Source organism: Haliotis asinina, chromosome 8 (genome assembly GCF_037392515.1).
Source record: "Haliotis asinina isolate JCU_RB_2024 chromosome 8, JCU_Hal_asi_v2, whole genome shotgun sequence".
NCBI classification, from domain to species: domain Eukaryota; kingdom Metazoa; phylum Mollusca; class Gastropoda; order Lepetellida; family Haliotidae; genus Haliotis; species Haliotis asinina.
The window spans coordinates 60346159-60366421 of record NC_090287.1 but is presented as its reverse complement, the minus strand read 5'-3'; the positions used below and the strand labels follow the sequence as shown (position 1 = coordinate 60366421).

Sequence of the window (20263 nt, the reverse complement as noted above, 5' to 3'; positions counted from 1 at the left end):
GATATGGACTGGGAGCGCAAGCAACGTCTTCACCTGGTAGCTCATTCAAAGGGCGTAGCGGGGACCGAGAGCGCCGACAAAGACTACTGTGGAGGGTACAGGATCACCGACTCCCAGGGAACCTGGAGCGCGATCTGCGCCGAGAGCGCTCTGCCTCCAAGCGCCGAGCGCGCCCTTCATCCAACTGTCGTTGTAAAACCTCTTCCCTGGACAACGTATGCAACACCCTGGGTATACGGTAAGGCGCAGGCGCTGGCGCTGGCATAGGGTCCGGCGTCGGCATAGGCGCTGGCGTAGGTATAGGCACTAGCGCAAGCACAGCCTCTGGCGCTGGCGTAGACAGACGCTGGCGTAGGCATAGGCATAGGCACTGGCGCAAGCACAGGCGCTGGCGCTGGCGTAGACATAGGCGCTGGCGTAGTCACTAGCGCAAGCACAGCTTCTGGCGCTGGCGTAGACATAGGCGCTGGCGTAGGCATAGGCACTGGCGCAAGCACAGGCGCTGGCGCTGGCGTAGACATAGGCGCTGGCGTAGACATAGGCGTAGGCACAAGCACAGGCGCTGGCGTAAGCAAAGGCGCTGGTGTTGGCATAGGCGCTGGTGTCGAGATGTCCAGACGCTGGCATCGCAGCAGCACCGGGCGTCAGGAGAGAGCGCAGGAACCTCTGGACTTCCGGATGAGACAAGGCATCTGGATGAAAACAGATCCACGATGGAATCCGAGCGAGGTGGTTCCGGGGACAAACGTACAGGCGTCACAGACGAACGCCCCATCCCAGGCGTCGGCACAGGCGTTGAAGGCGGTTGTAAGTCAGGGTCGTCCGGCAGAGATCCCAACGACGACGCTGGAGACGACAACCTTCTCTACCGCTGTGAAAAAAACTTCCTCTTAGCCGCAATAAGTCTCGAAATCCGCCACCAATAACGCCTCGCAGTACTGGCAGTGTCCGTCAAAAGAGCAGGCTAGAGACGCACAATCCGGGCACCAAGGGTGGGGATATTCGCCGATTCCTGCCCCAAGCAGATAGTGCAAAACTGGGGAGATATACACAGTTAAGTGCAACAAACAAACATAACAATGCGTTGAAACCAACGCTAGGAGGTAGAAAAAACACCCCTATACCAGAAATGCAGCACCCCCACTGTAAAGTAGGCACGCCCGTAAGCTCGTGACAGCGAAGGCCAAACAACCAAAATGGCTGTCTGCGTACATCGCAACGTGGCACGAAAAACATATAAATGCTGTGAAACATGGGCAAAAATACTAATCGACATGTAAAATCACATGGAGGAAGAAAAAAACCAGCAAGATATAATACCCCCACGGACGCCATGCCGCACTCACACACGACGCGGGCGAACCCACCCCGAAGTGAGAGAAAAAAACAACACGAGGTAGCAAAGTAAGTGCAGTTAAATGATTACTTACCTAAACACGCACACCTAAGGGATACAAACCATACCTACCCGTGAGAAAACAAATTTATTAAACCACAAAGTAGGTAAACTAAGCGAACCAAACACGTCCGAACAGACGAACGCTAGAGGTAAAAGTGAATTTTGGATTCTGCGCTCTCGCGCAAGTGGGGAGATCACGTCACTTCCGTGACTACATTCGTAGATTACATGAGGTAGCCATCCAGGGAATGGCGAATCAACGACTGTCTGATCTCTTCTAGCGAAGCTTGAGGTAATATGCATAAGACCTATGGTAAGGTAAGTTAAAAATTCATAAATTGCAAGCAAGGAGTTTACCTTGTGTGTTTCTGAGGGTAGACATGCATTAGTTTTGGAGAGTCTGGCCAGAGCGCTGTGTGTGAGGCCTCCAACGATGGCCATCAGTGTGTTGAAGTTCTGTAGTACCCGCAGTCTCTGTAAACAGACAGAACATACCAAGGTAGCAGACCAGAGCTCTCTCAGCAGGTACAAGCATGTTGAAACACAAGGAAGTGTACTTCAGTTAGATGGAAATTCAACATAGTCACATTTTCAGAGAACGCAGAGAGTGTGATGTTCATGTGTGATGTTGGCCTGCTAATGTTTTTATGCTTACACTAACGTTTTTAGCTTACTTCACTTAATTCACTCATTGCTTGCATATCAGCAAACCAGTGTTCTTGAACAGAAGAATATAGCAATCTGAAAGTAAAACTTACGGAAATTGATTTCAAATGTGTTTTCAATTCAAATTCTTTTTCAAATTCAGGTTGTCAGTTTTAAAAAATCCAAATTGAACATTCCCATTTTAAATTGTAGAATGAACTTTGTTTGGGGAATCTGAACCAACCCTTTGCCAAAATCTTCCAAATGAATATTGCCTGAATCACAGAAGTCGGAAAGTAAAGGAAATAGCTGAGAAATATTTCACCAACCTTGGCCACATTGACAAATTTAATAATGACATCAGCTCTCTGTTGAGGTGTAGTTTTACTGAGAACCATGCACTGGACCCATTGAGAGAGGCCATTGAATAACGCTATTGATCGCTCCAACTTGGGGTTCTCCTTCAGAGATGCTGTCACTGCATAGTTCTTGAAATCTGAAAACTGCATGTAGGAAGGTTCTATTAAAGAACTGTCATAGTATCAGGCATTTGAGTCCTGATCCACAAAGCGTTCGTAGTACTATGACTTTCTTAAGCCTATGATAAACTGTAGAGTTACAACAGGCCGTTACGTTTCAAAAACTTTGTGGATAGGGGCCCAGAATAGTAGTACTCACCTTAGTACATTGTGAAAGGAGGCCCTGGTCCATTAAAGGCACCAATGTCATTAATATTACTACCAAATCTGCGAAAATGTGTAAGCTCATTTCTGATTGGACAACTGGGGGCTTTCAACCAATGAAAGGAGCTGTAAAAAAATATCTTTGATTCAGTAACTCTTCTGTCAACAATTTACACCTAAAAAACATGCCAGAACTTACATGAATTCTCCTAAATGCCTTAAATTCAAGATACGTCAGCTGTTCTGCTAACTCATCCGGTTCTAAATGATTGAAGACAAGCGACACTTTCCGCGAATGTTTGCGGGACGGCTGACGAACAGACATGTTCCTCATCCAGTCGTATGAGGGTCTGAAAAGAGACAATGAAAATTATCAACACAGACATTTTGTATAGTGTGGAAGCCTGTTTATCCAGACAGGTGTGTACTTCAAGGAATAGCACTGAAACTATACTACCCATCAAACGTTTAGCCTCACTTAAAACATTCACTATATGGATGCATATAAGGTAACATCATGGAGGATGAATTTCTTCACAAACTTCGGACAACGAACTGCAAACCTTATGAAAATAAACTGCATGAGAAACATCTATCAAATTGCTGTAAAGCATGTGCAAATATCATGCATGTGAACAAATGCATTTTGGAGTAAAGTTTTGTAAAGAGCTCGCCAAGTTTCACTCAGAACTCATAACAACAAACATATCAATGTTATTAATTTGTTTAAACAATGTGTTACCTTTAAACAGTATGTAATATTTTGCAAAATCAAGTTTAGAACGTTTGACTGAAGTAAATGGCTACATTTACACTAGTGAGTCTTAAGTTTTAAGAGAGAGAGAGAGTCTGTCTGTCTGTCTGTCCTGTTGTACTGTCAGTCTGTGACACACAATGTCAAGTTTTTTAAGTAAATTTCTAGTTAAACAGAACACAATTATAATAATTAATAATAATATTTGGTATTTTTTCTGTTTCTCATAAAAAAACTGTCCTCGAGCATAGATTACATGTACCATCCAATGATCAAAAGAGAAATCACATTCACTATTCCACGGAATAAATGCATAAACGTTTCTGGCACTTTTCGGATTGGATTATACAAAGAATTAACTTAAAATGTACATTTACTGGATTCAGAATATAAAATGGTCACTACTCCTGTTGTCTGTAAATCTGTCATGTTCCAGAGGTAACAACTGTCGATCGCCCCCCTTCAAAACACATCTATGCTTCTCATCATAATCTCTGTCAAATGCATCCACCATCAAAGTAAATAGAATATGTTCAAAACCATCCATATTCAACTAACACAGTATAACAATCTACTCTGACATTCATAATGTGTTCAAATCAGAATATGTCCCACTGACCATTAAACAGAAATATAACTAATGAAACAGAACACGAAACTGTGAAACAACACAATTCTAATTAAGCTTAATATCACCCAAATCAGAATTTTTGATTTATAAATGTAATTACTCACACTTTGGACAAATCAATGAGTTCCTTGAGCTGAACATTGCCTTCTGATTGGAGGAGACATCCAAGCTGTTCAACAGCTTTGACCAATCGTGCATCTAGATCAAAATGAACAGGGAAGTGCCGGATCCAATATCTGCAATCAATGCAAACACATCCACTGTAGTTCATTAGTGCAGTTAACATGGCTAATGGATCAAAACTAACAAGGAGATTATCTTCCTTGAATCCCCCAAGCTTTATATTTGAAATATCTGTTCATTGCAAGGCTGTTCTATTCTTCAAAATGATCAGTTAAAATATACAAGCATTAGAAAAACACAGGTGAAAGAATCATTAATATTCAACAGAATGTACTGCGAGTATATGAAAGATAAAAGGCAAATATCACTGTCTGAATGAACTGCAATTTACATATCACGACAAATAAACACTTCCTAATGGCAAGTCTGTTATGATCCATGTGTCCAAATACCACCATGGCTTAAGATGGGTTTCTGAAATCTTAACTTGTCTGACAAATAAAGCACTCTTAGATAAAAAAAACCCAAAACATACCAGGTTGGACCAGTGTGCAAAACAAGTTTCCAAATTTTGCTAGCCAGCCCACAAAATAATTCACCTGCCCAAAATTTGAATGCACAAACTAATCAAAAGATTACAAAGAGTTGTGCTCTGAACTGTGCTCTGGAAATGAAGCCCACCCATCCGTTTTGAGATTAAGTCCAAATCGTTTCCATGGAAACTGAGAAAAATAAATAAAGACAAAAATCTGTATATAGCAAAAGGCACCACTCTGTTTCATATATCTACTAAGTTGTGAAGAAAGATAGTGAATGTTTTTTGCTCTGGAAACAAAAACATTTCGGACAGACAGACAGACAATGCGTTGACTATTTCCCCCTATATTATATGCCAGGGGATAAAATGTTAAAATACCATCACTTATCAGGCCTTCATCTTGCATGATTTAAAAGTGTATCATAACTCAACAAGTGGGAGAAAGTGAAAAATTTAAATAAATACCCCATGAAATTTACTAGCAAGTTGGGTCAATGACTAAGGAGATTTAAAGGTCCGACTGGATTTTTGCTTGTTACGGGCTAACTGGCAAGTGGCTGTTTCACACACTGGGTCGGACACAGTATTAAATGACTTGTTTGAGTGGCATTTTAGAAGTTGAGGTGTACAAATAGGACAAATTGTTACGGATAACAATTGGTGCAGCAGTATGCTGAAGACGCCACTTAGTACACAAGATGTACAGTTAGATGTTTATACAATAGATTGTATAATCTTACTGCTTCATCAATCATGGCATTGTGTTGCCTGCTCAGTCAATTGTGTTTTCTTTGTATATTATGCTATCTCATTGTTATAATTAGTATATATATACATGTCCTACATTTCATGTATGGTATCCATAACAATTTGTCCTATTTGTACAGTATTAAATGATCTTCACATTGCATTGCTGAGTGGGACACTTTAACCTCATGGATTATGATAGACACTGTGAAAGTTTACCTGACAGCCTGACATATTTTGGCCTTGTATTGCTGTATGGGACACTGTTGGACTGTGGGAAGGTGGGGACAGGCTGCCACATCACACGAGATCGTTTCATCGCAACCCTGGTAACTGATTCATCATTAAGGATATTTGCAAAAAGGATGGACAACCAAAGTGAAACAAACAGACCTTCATTTCAAATGTTTCAAAAAAGAATAACATGATTCTGGTTGAATGAACGGTCAACGATGTATATTGATATACTTAAGAAGGTTCTGAAGCTCACTCGGCCTTTCATTTGTAACATCTGTTATAGCATTTCAGTATTTCATGAAAATAATGGTAAAATGATTCAAGGGAGAAGTAAAAAAAATCTTTTTAGGGAAGTTGTATATGCTGAAATTACTTTAACTGCCAACCAAATAACATCCCAGGGTAAGAGTTCTGCCCATAACCCCCACCCCAATCAAAAGCCAGAATTGCAAACTGACATGCATACCTGTCCCTAGATATACATTCAATAAACTAGAACAGATATAAAAAACAATCAATGAACTTATTTCAGTGTTGGAATATTACAATGGGGAAGGTGGAAATATTCTATGTAAAAAGAGGGGGGTACAGACGGAACTCTTTCCTATCCCAGAATATCTTGTTGAAAGTCATGGTCGTAGAAGTCGCAGTGGTTGAGTGGGCTAGGTGGCTGACTTTGTGTGCTGGTGATTAGGTGCCTGACTCTGAGGGTGCGGGTTTGAATCCCGGATGGGACTCAACCAAAAACAGTACTAGAATTTGTACTTTACTGAGAAAGTACAGATGACATATGTTGCATTTCACCACTTTCTAAATGGCATCGTGTAATCAAAGAACATGAAAGTAACTTGAACTAGCATCTCTGTCTAAAACTTGGATATAAAATTAGGATATTACAGCATAGATATGGACGACAGATCACCAACAGATGAACCTAGATCATCATACTGGACCATGGGTACCTTTGCTACCTCCCCAAATATTACACTTAAAAAATCTGTTAAGTATGAATTTCCTTGGAAAGTTTTGGGACTTGTATCCCTACAGGAGGACATAGACATATCAGAACTGTTTCAAGTTTGTTCACCATGATAATCTGTTTAGAGTTGTGGGAAAATCAAAGATGTCAGAAAACGTCTTACAACTTTATCATGGGGCTTTCCTTCCACATTTAGCCAGCATGCCATGACATATTACTTCATTACTCATCAAAAAAAGCTTCCATACCCAGCTGACTATTAATTTCAGTTTCAATACAGTCAAAGAGGTATCACATGATACTTGTAGGCACTAACATGCAAAATGACAATTTACAAATGTATTATGTGTTTGCCAGATCACATCACATCACTGCTGGGATATGTTTTGTATTAAAGGGAAAAAAATGAAAATACACAATAACAAGCAACATTTGAAACAATTAAATTTTCATCTATCTACACCTTGATAAATGTAGGACATGGCTGTGGAAGAATGAAATTACATTTTCAATTATGGTTTCCATCACGGCGATGTTTTTTTTATTTAATTCGAGTCAAGAACTCTTTGGAATTGCAAGTGCATCTTACAAGAAAATAAATTTGGATCACAATGGTAAAATTCAGTTTTATAAGTTTTGTGAACATAAGACTATACACTAAAATACTGAAATCTTACAAAAATACTATAATTAATGACAAACAAAGGCTGACACAAGGCCACATCAACTTACAGTGCCTATGATTATCAAAGATTTTGTCCATTTCAGACTTCACCAAAACTCTCCCTTCTGTTACCAAATGTAAGCATGTAAGTGTGTAAGTTCGTTGATTCTCATAGACATGTGTCAGAGCTGACACAATCGCACTAATATTGTAAACATTGTTTTTTTTCTGTGTGAAATGTGTTAGTGCTGAAATTGGCAACAGCTGCCAGAAGCCGAATGATTGACAAACAAATATTACATTCACCATCAAATTCAAAACCCAAATCAATACATGGTAAATTAACAACACAAAGAGTCATTCTAAGAAATACAATTGTCTAAATATTTCCTGAATATATTTATACCACAGAATATGAGATAAATGTTCTTATCAACCGGAAGTTGGGTCCATTGTTCAGAAACATCATAATAGACACAATGTTATCAACCACTGTCTACTTTCACAAAATGATCTAAGGCTGAGACCTTATAAACTCTACCTAAAACACCCAATACACTTCACTCATTCTTGGTACCAAGATTGATTTGTAGAAGTGGACCTAGGAACCCACTACCTGAAGAAATTTAAGCGCTAAGACAATCACACATGTCTATGTTCATGTGGAATGACTGTCAGGGCCCTAAGATTACTTGGTCAAAGGCAACCTTGAGATGATGCTCCAGTGGCGATGGGCATAGACCATGCTACATGACCTTCCATATAATACCATTTTTAATAAAAATGAGTTAAACTGGTATCAAACGAGCTAAGGTGAGTTTGACACAAAAATCTTTCACAAGTTAAATAAAAAAATATATTTCACAGAAATATTTGTACTTATATCTCACAATGGTATCACCCTTGTTTCACAATAAATTAGTATGTTTGTATGCCTGATTTAACTGTACAAAGTTTGAAAAACGCTGGATGAGATTGACTAAAGTTACGCATGCTTTCATTTCTCCAAGTAAAACATTTACAAAAGGAAAACAATATCTTAAGATGTCACAGCTAATAGATCATTACACAATATGTCAACTGAGGCCGTTTAGTGTAATTTCTTTCTAAGGCAAGAGAAATTTTATTTGTTTTAAGGATTTTTGTTTTCAGAAAACCTAAAATTAAGAAATTAAAAAAACCAACACTCACAGTAATATTCCTTGTAAATACTAAAATAACTTTACTTTTGCCAATTCATGAAGTGTATATGGGGCCAAAAAACAATGAAAAAATATTTTCATATAAGATTTTTTTTTTTATATTCTTCACAAAATTGGCCTGGCCAAACAACAGAAAAAAAGATGACCCTAGTATGTTAAAAATGTGATGAAAATTTGGGTTTAACAATTCAGAGTATTGATTTTCACATATTCACTGCATTAATATTGGTCTGATGAAAAAGGTAGTTTTGAAAGTTGACACAGAATGAACTCCATCAATGCGTGTGACTTAGTGCATCTGGTGCACATCTGGTCTGTTGAGTAAACTGCACAACTCTTGCAGATTTGCCTCTTTATAATGCAGATCTTGTAAAAATCAAACAATATGTTATAAATCTACATCTTACATTCTCACCTCATTATAATGCATCTCTCTCTCAAATTTGTTACAAACAACCTTCAATATTCACACTATTCTGCATGGACTGCAGGCACTACTTGGTACTAAAGACAGGTAACATACAAATAATGTTGACTTGCAGTCTTTGGGACCTATAACTCTGAAAACTTCAATTTTGCCACAAGAGGATCTGGACATTTTATCTGACAGTACACATAAACAAAGTAAACTCTTATTCCAATCGGACAAGCTACAAACTCGGAGAATCAGTGAAAAATGGTGAACACTAATCATTCTGTACCTGACAGACAAGAATTTCTGAGATAGGTTGACCTTTATGGCTGAAAACCGACCTTGACCTTTGTGCACAAACATCCAACCTTTCAAAAGATATGAACATCTGTGTTGGTGCACAAGCAGCTTCTCAATCTGACCAGAATTGATTCCACTAAGAATTAATTTAAATGCCTATTTATATAACCAAGTCAAGCTAAACCTTCATCACAGAAGACTATCTGAGAAGATAAGGTTATAGCATTTCTGTAATAAAATGATGAACAATGCCAAGTATTACTGTAATTGCCTACTTTTAATAATGCTGGGAACTGGTTACAATCTAGTAATTGATGGATGGTTCATTACAATGATAATTGGTTAACACCATTTATCAAATTTTACTCGATATTTGTTAATGCACCAGAAAAAAACTTGTAGTTCGTAATGAGGTTTTTTTTTTTAAAATTGCACAAAATGCATTTGCAAATTTTACATCTTCAAAGGGTGACTAGTATGTTAGGAACATAAATTTCCTGAAATCTCCAAGATAACTTCAATCATGACTTGATATGAGCTTGTATCCCTTATGAAATATAACAGACAAACCCACCCTTGCTGTTGACGCAAACAAGTGTTTCAAAACTGTTTAGGTTCGATTATGAGAAAACATGATCGATTGCTTCGTCGTTTAGTCATTGTGACCAATCTTTGATTATTTAAATTAACCAGACCACCACTACTCATTAAAAGGCTTCCCTAACATTCAAAATGGCCCATCTTCTTTTGATTATGACATGAGAAAACATTATCATTGCTTGGTTTTTTAGTCATTGCGACCAATCTTCGATTATGTCAATGAATCAGTCATTCCTTAAGAATCAAAATGGCAAATCTTCTTCTTGGCTGCAATTAGTTGGTTTGCAGTATTTTGAAGGATACAGGTCTATGAAAGCCTGAGCAAGATCTTCAGACTTCATGAACCATTGGTGCATGAGGTAGAAGACCCGAGCGTACTCCTCCTGCCGCTCGCACGGGCCCGCCTCACCTGCAACACATGACACACGTATTACTGAAGAGACATCACATCTCACACTGACATCTACATGCAATTTGTTATTAAATGATGGATGCAGTAATAATGACAACAGTCGAAATAATCAGATCCAGTCAGAGATGAGTTGAGACTTATGCCGCGTTTAGCAATATTCCAGCTATATAAACGCGGGAGAAACCAGAAATGGGCTTCACACATGGTACTCATGTGGGGAATCATACTCGGGTCATCAGTGTTATCAGCCGAAGTTTCAACTACTTAGACATCCTGTCGCCCATGAGATCCAGACAATCCAGTGATTGACATCATGACATCAACCAACGTACTGATCCTGACCACCTGATCCACTATTTCAAGTCATCCCTTACGAGTAGGAAAAGCAGTTGAGTACCTTTATTCTTAAACACACTATCCACACTCTAAATGTGGAAGAGTTTGAGTTGCATCAGATCAGCAAACATCCCTGTCTTGATCCTATATCTCTTTGGTGAAACCAATAGGTATGGGTATCAAAATTACTGGTGTGGTCCAAACAAGTGCTCTAAAACCTTGATCACTGGATCAACGACGCCAATTTCCAAAAACAAACTCAAATTTTACTCAAATTTCAAAATGAGTTTGACAATTTGTGAAAGATGAATTTTTACCTGAACTGCATTTTAAACAAAAAAAAAAAAAGTCCAAACAACTACGGTAATCTATCCAACAAACTCAAACTGTCTGCTATGTTTGATTTTGATATTGATTTCATTCTGTTCTGCATTTTTCTGTGCTTTCACAAATTTGAGTAGAAGCTCAGACTTAAGTTCATTTCGAGAAATTGGGGCCAGGAAGAGTGTGGAGTGTGGAATGTGGAGTGTGGAGCGTGGAGTGTGGAGTGTGGAGTGTGGAGTGTGGAGTGACTCAGTCATACGGCTTCATGTTGGAGTAAATCACTATCACTTGGTGCAAAGTTTAATGTAGACCAACAGTTTGGTTTCTGAAATGAACATATTTTACAGAAAGAAACAGTTCATAATAGAAAAAGTAAAATATAATGAAAAGGAGCCCTGAATCTTTGTTCTTTTTCAGAGCCTGAAACTGTGGAAATCTAGGCTTGCCACATAACCTAGACTTTCTAAACCTGCATTGTTCAACAACACGTAACCCCTGATTATTTACATGCATCTGCAATGTGTAAGACAGGTGACATTCACAGAGCTTGCCACAGATATGCATGTCTACTTCCTCCTTTTGATTGCTGATAATGACAGATAACTCCACTCTAGATATGAAAGAAGGAAGTCGCACAGTTCAAGCTCATTGTGGCAAGCCAGCATTGTGTATAGTTGATCGGGTCCAGAAGTCTAGGACTGTACTCCACAAAGAGATTAAGGAAGGTGGGGAGGTGGGGGATGAGGAAGGAAACGAAGATGCATGCTGATAGGGCAGAGACAAACCATGGCTTGTGATCACATTGCTTCCACATTAACCTACAGTTTTAATCAACTCAAATCGACCACTAAATATAGTTCCTTATAAACTATTCTGCTTATATATTTTTAACAACCAAACAGTATTCTGAAAATTGAAAATAAATTAAAGTGTCTGCCTCTTAATGCTGATCCAACTTGCAATTTAACACAAACACCAAATTACAACAAAATCTGACCATGTTTAAATTCAGTAATTCATTAAACAATTTCAATCCTATTATCACTCTTAATCACTTCACTTCCCCCACAGAAAAAAAGGTGATACCTAAATTTGAAAACAGACTGAATCAGCAGTTTTCAAGTTATTGGTTCAACAACTTGTCTTTTGAAGGAAAGACAGAATTCCTTTTCAGATTATGATGATCTGCTCTAAGGATTCCATTTTTAATTATTCTGCATAAAATATCTGATGACTGATGGTGGCATTATCAGAAATTTAGCATCTTTCATCTTTGCACTGTTATTAGCTACAATATCACAGCAGGAGACACCAGAAATGGGCTTCACACATAGCATCCATGTGGGGAATCAAACCCAGGTGCTCCACGTGACAAGCAAATGCTTTAACCACTAACCTAACTCACTTAGCACCAGCATATAACTTGAAGAAACTGTGGACTTGCAAAGGTCTCAGATCAGTTTATTTTTCACAGCAGTATTCCAGCCATATGGCAGCAGTCTGTAAATAACTGGGTCTGGACCAGACAATCCTGTGATCAACAGCATGAGCATCAACCTATGCAACTGGGATACTATGACGTGTAAACCAAGTCTCTGAACTTGACCATCTGATTCCGTAAGCCGTCTCTGACGACAAGCATGGGCTGATGAAGATCAATTCTAACATGGATCATCATCATCATAGGTTATACTTATAGAAATGAGAAAGGGAACATATGAAAGGGAACTATGTTCCTTTATTCCAAGATTTTTACCCACATTTCAATACAAAGCAGTTAAAGAAGGAAACATAGGAACACACTTTCATTTGTTCCCCTATTTATTTCCTTAAGTTTCATTTATGTACAATTCTTTTGATGCTATATAGATGAACATTAATATCATCATTGTAATGTCCTACGCTATTTAAGCACATGAATATCATTGACTTACAGAAGACTTCTACGCAGAGCTGGATGAGACGTTCCGGCGTTGCGGCGCGGATGTTGACGCCGGGTAGCACCGGTCTGTCCTCCTCCATCAGAGCCACGCCCACCAGGAGATCCACGCCCTGCATTGGCGGCGGCGACTCGGGGGGTCAGCAGCAGCAGTGGCGGCGGCAACTCCGCCACAAGGATCACTCACTCCAGGGACACACTGCAACAAACATCAACAACTCTGAGATTCTGTTAATACACAATGTGTTAATAACACTGATGGTTATGTCGAACAGATTCCTAAAACTGATCACATGGTGGTGGTGTCATTCAAACATGAACAGAACATATCACACAGCACTGACTCCAAGCAAAGTCAGTGCACCTGGGTCCTTCTGGGCAGTGGTTGAGTGCACTAGTGAATGGTTGAATGAGTGGTTGAGTGGTTGAGTGAGTGGTTGAGTCAGTGAGTGGCTGGGTGGTATGAGTGACTGAGGTCTATAACTGCTTTTGAACAATACACTAGTAATAGGAAGGCAGCTTAATTCGAGAAGAAACAATGTGCAATGTCCATTTTTAGAATGTCCTGCTGTGAAAATTGATGAAACCTTCCGAAAGGCAACATAACATCCACCTCCATCATTCACACCCACAAGTGACATGTACTGTCTCTGATGCCAACAAATTCAATGACACAATTCAATAACAATTTCCACACAAATAAACTAATTCAGCAAGATAACTACAGATTTTCCTCTTAAACTTTTCCATGTCTAATAACCAAGAGAAATTCAAGAAGGAAATGTTCAGCCCAAACAAATTCTGGTACTGTTAATGACCCATAACACCATTGCACCTGGCAATGTTATAGCCACACCCATCACTGCATTAAGATGGGTCTATGCCTGTTGTAAGAGTTGACTAATGGGATCAGGTCAGCAGGCTTGCGGACTTTGTTGATGCATTCATCCAAATTGTTTATTATTCAATTACAGAATTTGTCATGTCTCAGACTTAACAATTTAGAAACCGTCAACAGATATCTAGAGCACTGATGTGTTGGACAAACAAAGGAACAAACACCACTGATAAAGTATCTACTCAACCAGAACAAAGAATGTTGACAGTTGCCAACTGGAACCGACCACACAGAAGATATTGATTAGATCAATATGATTACAATACCGTTAGTGAGATTTCTCAGGAAAACACCTTTACGACGATACATACACTTGTTTTTATCATGTCTCCAATCTGAAGGGGAAAACATCAGTTATCACCTCTAGTGAAGGTGAGGTAATGTGTTATAACCACCAGTTACCTAGCTTCAATTAACCTCATGCATCAATTAACCACTTTTAAATAAGCCCTGTCTGCACCTGTCTCAAGACAATGTCTTCAATACACAATTGTTTACTGACACTAGGAATTTATCTGTGATTCTAAACAACCTTCGACAGTCAACTGGATAAGGAAATTATTATGTTAAAAAATTGTATAAAACATAAAGTTCTAACTTCCTTTAAATCAGCAGTATTTTAATACTGAATGTACACTTTCAATTTTCAAAACAAATATTTCAAACAACACATCTATGTCTTGTTATAACTTGAAGTACAACAATTATAAAATGTTAAATTCCAACAGTGGAATTGTTATGGACATTTCCTGCAGACACAGGCTGAATATCAGTTGCCAAGTGGGTCTTGATAATTCCTTAAACACATTTTAGTTTGGTCTAGGAAAGCAAGCTCAGTCCTTTAGGCAAGTTTTCAGTGAGTAGAAGGTTATGCTATCATACAATTATTACTCGTCTTTAACTTGAGACACAAGTGTTATACTTATAGAGCCTGTGTCCAGCAAAACTGAGTTCAACTGTAAATGACAAGAGCGGTTTTCAGGCTAACATTTTCATGAAGCACTAGCACGGAGGGGTTCAGGCCATAACACAGATACATTGAATATAGATATATCAAGATATGGAACAGTGAGTGGGTTTAGTTTAAAATCACACTCAGCAATATTCAAGCTATATGGCGGTAGTCTGTAAATACTCAGGACAATCTTATGATCAACAGCATGAGCACTGATCTGCGCAATTTGGAACCAATGACATTACTTGCCTCCTATGACAAGCATGGGTTGCTGAAGGGACCATATATTGAACCGACTTCACACATTATGACCCATCTGGGTTGAGGTGGGGAGTTGTATGGAGGGTAGAGGCTAGTGGGTAGGGGCGGATGTGGCATCAAACTTAAGGCTTTGCCAAGAAAAGTCAAAGCTTCTCAGTTAACCACCAGTCACTGTTGTTTGATAAAAAAAAGTGAACTGAATGTTTACTCTTAATAGTGAGTGAGTGAGTTTAGTTCTAAGGAGCTTTCAGCAAGAGAACACCAGAAAGGGGCTTTACACTTTGTACCCATGTGGGAAATCAACCATGGTTTTCACCATGACAAGTGAAGGTTTTAACCACTAGGCTACCAAACTGTCCCTTTTTCTCTTAATAAATTCCTTATCTTCATAATTTGAGGCAAAAAGAAAAGAAAACTTCCAGTTGGCAACAAACAATTTGATATCTGTCCAACCAATCACATGAGAGTATGTTGACAGGTGTTTACTGAATACATTAAAAAACAAAAGATCCTAATTTCCTTCTGACATACAACAGAATTTCATTTTCAGTTATCACCTGCCAATAAGTCATGAACAATGCCCAGTATCAATTCTGTGCTGTGTGGGCAGACCTCTATAGCGATGTGAAGCTCAGATGTTTACCACTTTGATCAGACTCATAAACACAGGTGTTGACAGAGTGAGTATAGTTTTACAACACTTTTGATAATATTCTAACCAACATCATAGCGGACATGGGTTTCATGTTTTGTATCCATGCGAGGAATCAAACCTGGGTTTTCAGCACGATAAGCGAACACTCTAACCATGTGGCTACCTCACCAACCAGACAGGTACTGAGCTAACACACCCTGAAACATGATCAGGATGGACCAGAATTCCGTGTAATGATGACAGGTTTCTGGCATGACTAACAGATGAAAATCTGAACAACTACTTCACTGCATTACGTCTTCTATGAAAACCCACAAGCACTGGTAGCAGCAAAGAAAGGCCATACTTTTGTCGAAATATACACCTGGAATATTGCTGCTGTTTGTAAGAAGGAATCTTACAAACTAGATTGAGATGTCATTACTACAGGGTTGGGGACTGTTTCATGTGTATTTGTCATTTCAACTTCCATCTGCCAGAAACTGTGTACCTAATGAGCACATCCTGGACATATCAAAGTGAATTTCAAGACTTTACTTCCAATTTTCAATAAATCAGAATATTTCTGTAGGTCTTAATCTGTTTTCCAGCTTTCTGTCAGAGAAAACCGGAAGTCGTTTTGTTACGAACAACAATCCCAGGTGCCAAGATCCGTGTTCAGTGATCACATACATGTATCATGCATGTAATAAAACTTAACTGGAAAATGTTTGTTAATTTGGCCACATATTTTAAAAGCTCTGTATTAACAAGGAGAAAACCCTGTGAGTATATATCATCTGAGATTGGGACAGCAACTCATGTCATGAGTGATAAGTACAGTAACAGGACAGTGTTGTCAATAATTCGGCTGATGCATGTCATCATCCTGAGTTAGTTTTACACCACTCTGTCACTGTGAACAAACTGCATGGCTCAGTGCTAACAGGTCTGATTGTATCATTTCAGATTATAAAGCTGCAGTAGTGCTCAGTGCACTGTTAAACATGCAGGAAGCAACATATCATTGTTCCAGTAGACCAATGCTTTGTCTCGAATAGAGGTAATTTTGTTAGTAACAAACAAACCTGTTATAAATTGAAAAGGACCCACAGAGAGCAGAGATGCAGAACCTGAAGAAATCTAGCCTTGCTATATTTAGGGCTTTCCCACTGCAGAGGAGGCTAGCCTGTAGGGAAAATTATGTGGTTCAGGGACTGTGAGACGGACTATTGTTACAGGTGCAATGGTATGCCATGATTTGGTACATATCGCAGTACACAGCTTTCAGTTCGATAGAATTCAGTTCAATTCTTTTGACAATGAAATATGATAGGATAAACATTTTCACACAGATGGTTTGGTTAAAGTTCGGAGAAGAAATGTTCTTGGAATTAGGATCCAAAGAAAAGAGCCCTTACATCCAATCCAAGTAGCATGAGTCACTCGAAAATAGAACAAACTGTATTTCCAAAGGGAATTTTGGTGTACCAAACCAAAAACACAATACTGCAGTATACCGCATCTGTCCTAATCATTGTATTAAAATCCATGACAAAAATGTTTCACCTATCTGCACTTACAGAAGGACAGGTAATTTGAACTGGCCATTATATCATTTGGATAACAGATGTTGCAACTGGATTTGAGATGATTGCATTTGTGAGCATTGGGACAGACACAGCTTCCTGTGACACTACATCAACATGTTGAAATGCCAATAATTTCCATCCAAACACACCACAATCCACAGATGTCTCAAATGTCCAAACTTTTGTCATAAATTCAGTATTTCCAAAATAAGTATATCTGAGGTAGATGGAATCCATTCAGGAAATTCTCCAACTATATAAAAGATATCACGAGGTATGCCCATTAACTTGATTAAGTCCTCAGCAACTTCTCCAGCAATAGTTTGTTGAATCGAGGACCTGAGAAACATATTAGCCTCTGTCTGTTTATCAAATACTGAAATACAGTGTTAAAATGAGGGATGAATATACTACTACATTGTCACTTACTTAGCATAAAATCATCATGCCCACAGCCATCCATAGTTTCCCCTTTTAATCACAGTATCAGAACAGTATCACAATACATCAGACAACAATCAAACTATACGACACTTGCAAGATCATAGAAACAAAGGCTGATCTGATCAAGTTGAATACTTGAAAATTTCACTAAAAAACCAGGAGTATTTTCACCTTCTCCAGTGAAATTTGAAGCTTTGCATATGATACCCAAAACAGTTCTCACACAATTCCATTTGTATCATGGCAGCCATGTTGAAAATGTAACTTTGTCCCATTTGTCAGCACCAGCATGTAAAGCCAATGACAGTAACCATATAATGTGCCCAGTAACTTGCTTCAGCTTTGTTGTGTACTGGTATATTTCATACCATTACTCCAAAAAGTCATGCACACTGAACATCCTCACTTGTCAAATGGAAATCCTCAAACAGCCAATAAATGTTAAGCAGTTAAAAAAACACAATCATGAGTACAACAGTAGCTTTGCATTCACTTTCCACTAAATTGAACCGATTTAAGTCTGCCCAAATATATTATTAAAGCACAAAACCATACTCAAACAAACAATTTCTGAACTAAATCACCAACAGTGCTTTGATCTGTTAATACTGCATACTTGTTAAGAGCATTATGGGTAGTTGTATGACCCTCCTGTCTCGTCATCTCACCTGGAAATCACACCTGTCTATATTGTCCCATCAGTCAGACAGGTGTATCAACACATTCTCCTCTTCACTTTGATCACAAATTAACATCTGCAAACACCTCTCGCCATTTCTCTTTACACAGAGCAGAACAGATTTAGTCCATAACCTGGGGCTGGTCTCTGTCCCCAACATTCTTCAACCAATGTCCCCAGGGGCTGTGACAGTTTGCAGGGAGCCTCATTAACTACCTGTATCTGTCTACCTACCTGATCATTCACAACGATTCTAATCAATGCACACCTGTACAGATTAGCCAAGGGGATACATTGAGTGCATGATCATGATAATGTATTCACAACAACTGTTGCCATTTTTTTTTTATCAGTTGGAATAATGAAGTTAATATTATATTTACCTCAGTTTGATGTTTCAAACAGACTTCACAGTTTGGTTCTAAAATTATCTCTCATCATACCTGTGTATACTGAAGGCCTGCGAGCTCCTGAAGACTTTGCTCACAATAAGCCATACCCATTCGTAACTACTCATCTCTTTCCTTGACCTACAAGAAGACTCGTACCATTCTTGTACGCCATCATTGCAAAGAATCGTGGCAAACCAATCAAATTGCGCATAGTAAAATGTACTTCAAACCATGAAAATGGAGGGACCGTTGAACTTTGAAACTTCGCTAAACTATACCAAGCACAATTAAACATAAACTTTGAGCTTGAGGATGAACAACTTTCAACACTAAAACATGCAAAAGTAATGACCGTATTGCTGTTTTGTCCACGTGATGTTGGATATTCTAAGAGCCATGTTTGGAAATTCTGAGTTATCTTTCCTTGATAATAGGAGTAGACAATGTTTCTCTCCATGCCCGTTTGCACTTAGACAGGACCCAGTTGTAAACATGGCCATGAGAGGGGTACGAGACGCCATCTGACTTGCTGGAATGACACAAGTAGTTACGTATGAAGCCATACCCAGAGTGGAGAGGTTCAATGCTCTAATAGAACTGTGCCATTTTTCAATATTGAGAAGGAGTGAGGGAATGAGGGAATTTATGTACCTACAGGAACAGTCTATCCAGTAGGGCAAAAAGAAAGCTGAAAGGGATATTTTAGCCTGTGATCATATCATTGACTCCATTGACTCTGGTTGGAACGTGTGAAGCTAAAAAATCTACCCTTATTCAAAAGATCTTCCTTTTTTGTTGCTTTTGGGTTTTTGTTTCTTTTTGTATATTTGTCTGATGAGTACATATTGTACGAAACGCTGCATCATGAGATACACTCTACACCTATTCGGTCTTGTGTAGTTATTGTGTACCTTTGTCTATCCAGCAGGGCTGTTAAAATTCACATGATTATTCCATGAATTGGACCGTATCCCTTTATGAACTGAATTTGTGCTCACTTGAACTGAATATTCATGAATTTGTATAAAAGGAATGGTTTTAAAATGTTTTTCAAGAAGTTGGGTGAGTCCTTTCATCAAAGACACAAACAATATGGCATACCTCCAAGCCAGGCATGACAACAGTCAACTCTAATATTTAATTTGATTGTAACGTGGTCACACATGAATGACACTGGGCAAAACATGTCGAATAATCTATTTTGAGGCAGTTTTACTGTCAACAAAAAATACTACCTGACTGGTTACTGTATGTGTTGCTCATTATTTGCATTCATTACCTACTATTATATGACATGTACAATATTAGCCACAAAGAGAAATCGCTGCAGTCGTACTGTCAAGATGGACTTCACACACCGTACTGAAGTCCGGCATCAAACCCACGCTTCAGGATGACAAACAAAAGCATTTAACACAAAGCCATCCTATCTTGTTATGAAAGGACAGAATTTTGATTTTGGAGTCCGATCAAATGTTACAGT

The 20263-nt window shown here is 38.7% G+C and overlaps 1 protein-coding gene across 3 annotated transcripts in view; it reads right to left on the bottom strand.

Moving 5' to 3' along the window:
• The window catches only part of LOC137294092 (ras guanyl-releasing protein 3-like), an 80325-nt gene that overhangs the window by 30084 nt on the left and 29978 nt on the right, over positions 1-20263 (bottom strand). For all 3 annotated transcript variants that reach the window (XM_067825038.1, XM_067825040.1, XM_067825039.1), the window contains 7 exons: positions 12921-13124; positions 10218-10323; positions 5740-5853; positions 4217-4348; positions 2927-3077; positions 2374-2547; positions 1757-1873 (listed from right to left, as the gene is read on the bottom strand). In XM_067825038.1, coding sequence (XP_067681139.1) covers positions 1757-1873; positions 2374-2547; positions 2927-3077; positions 4217-4348; positions 5740-5853; positions 10218-10323; positions 12921-13044 — 918 coding nt within the window. In that variant the 5' untranslated portion in view covers positions 13045-13124. The remainder of the gene's footprint in view (positions 1-1756; positions 1874-2373; positions 2548-2926; positions 3078-4216; positions 4349-5739; positions 5854-10217; positions 10324-12920; positions 13125-20263) is intronic.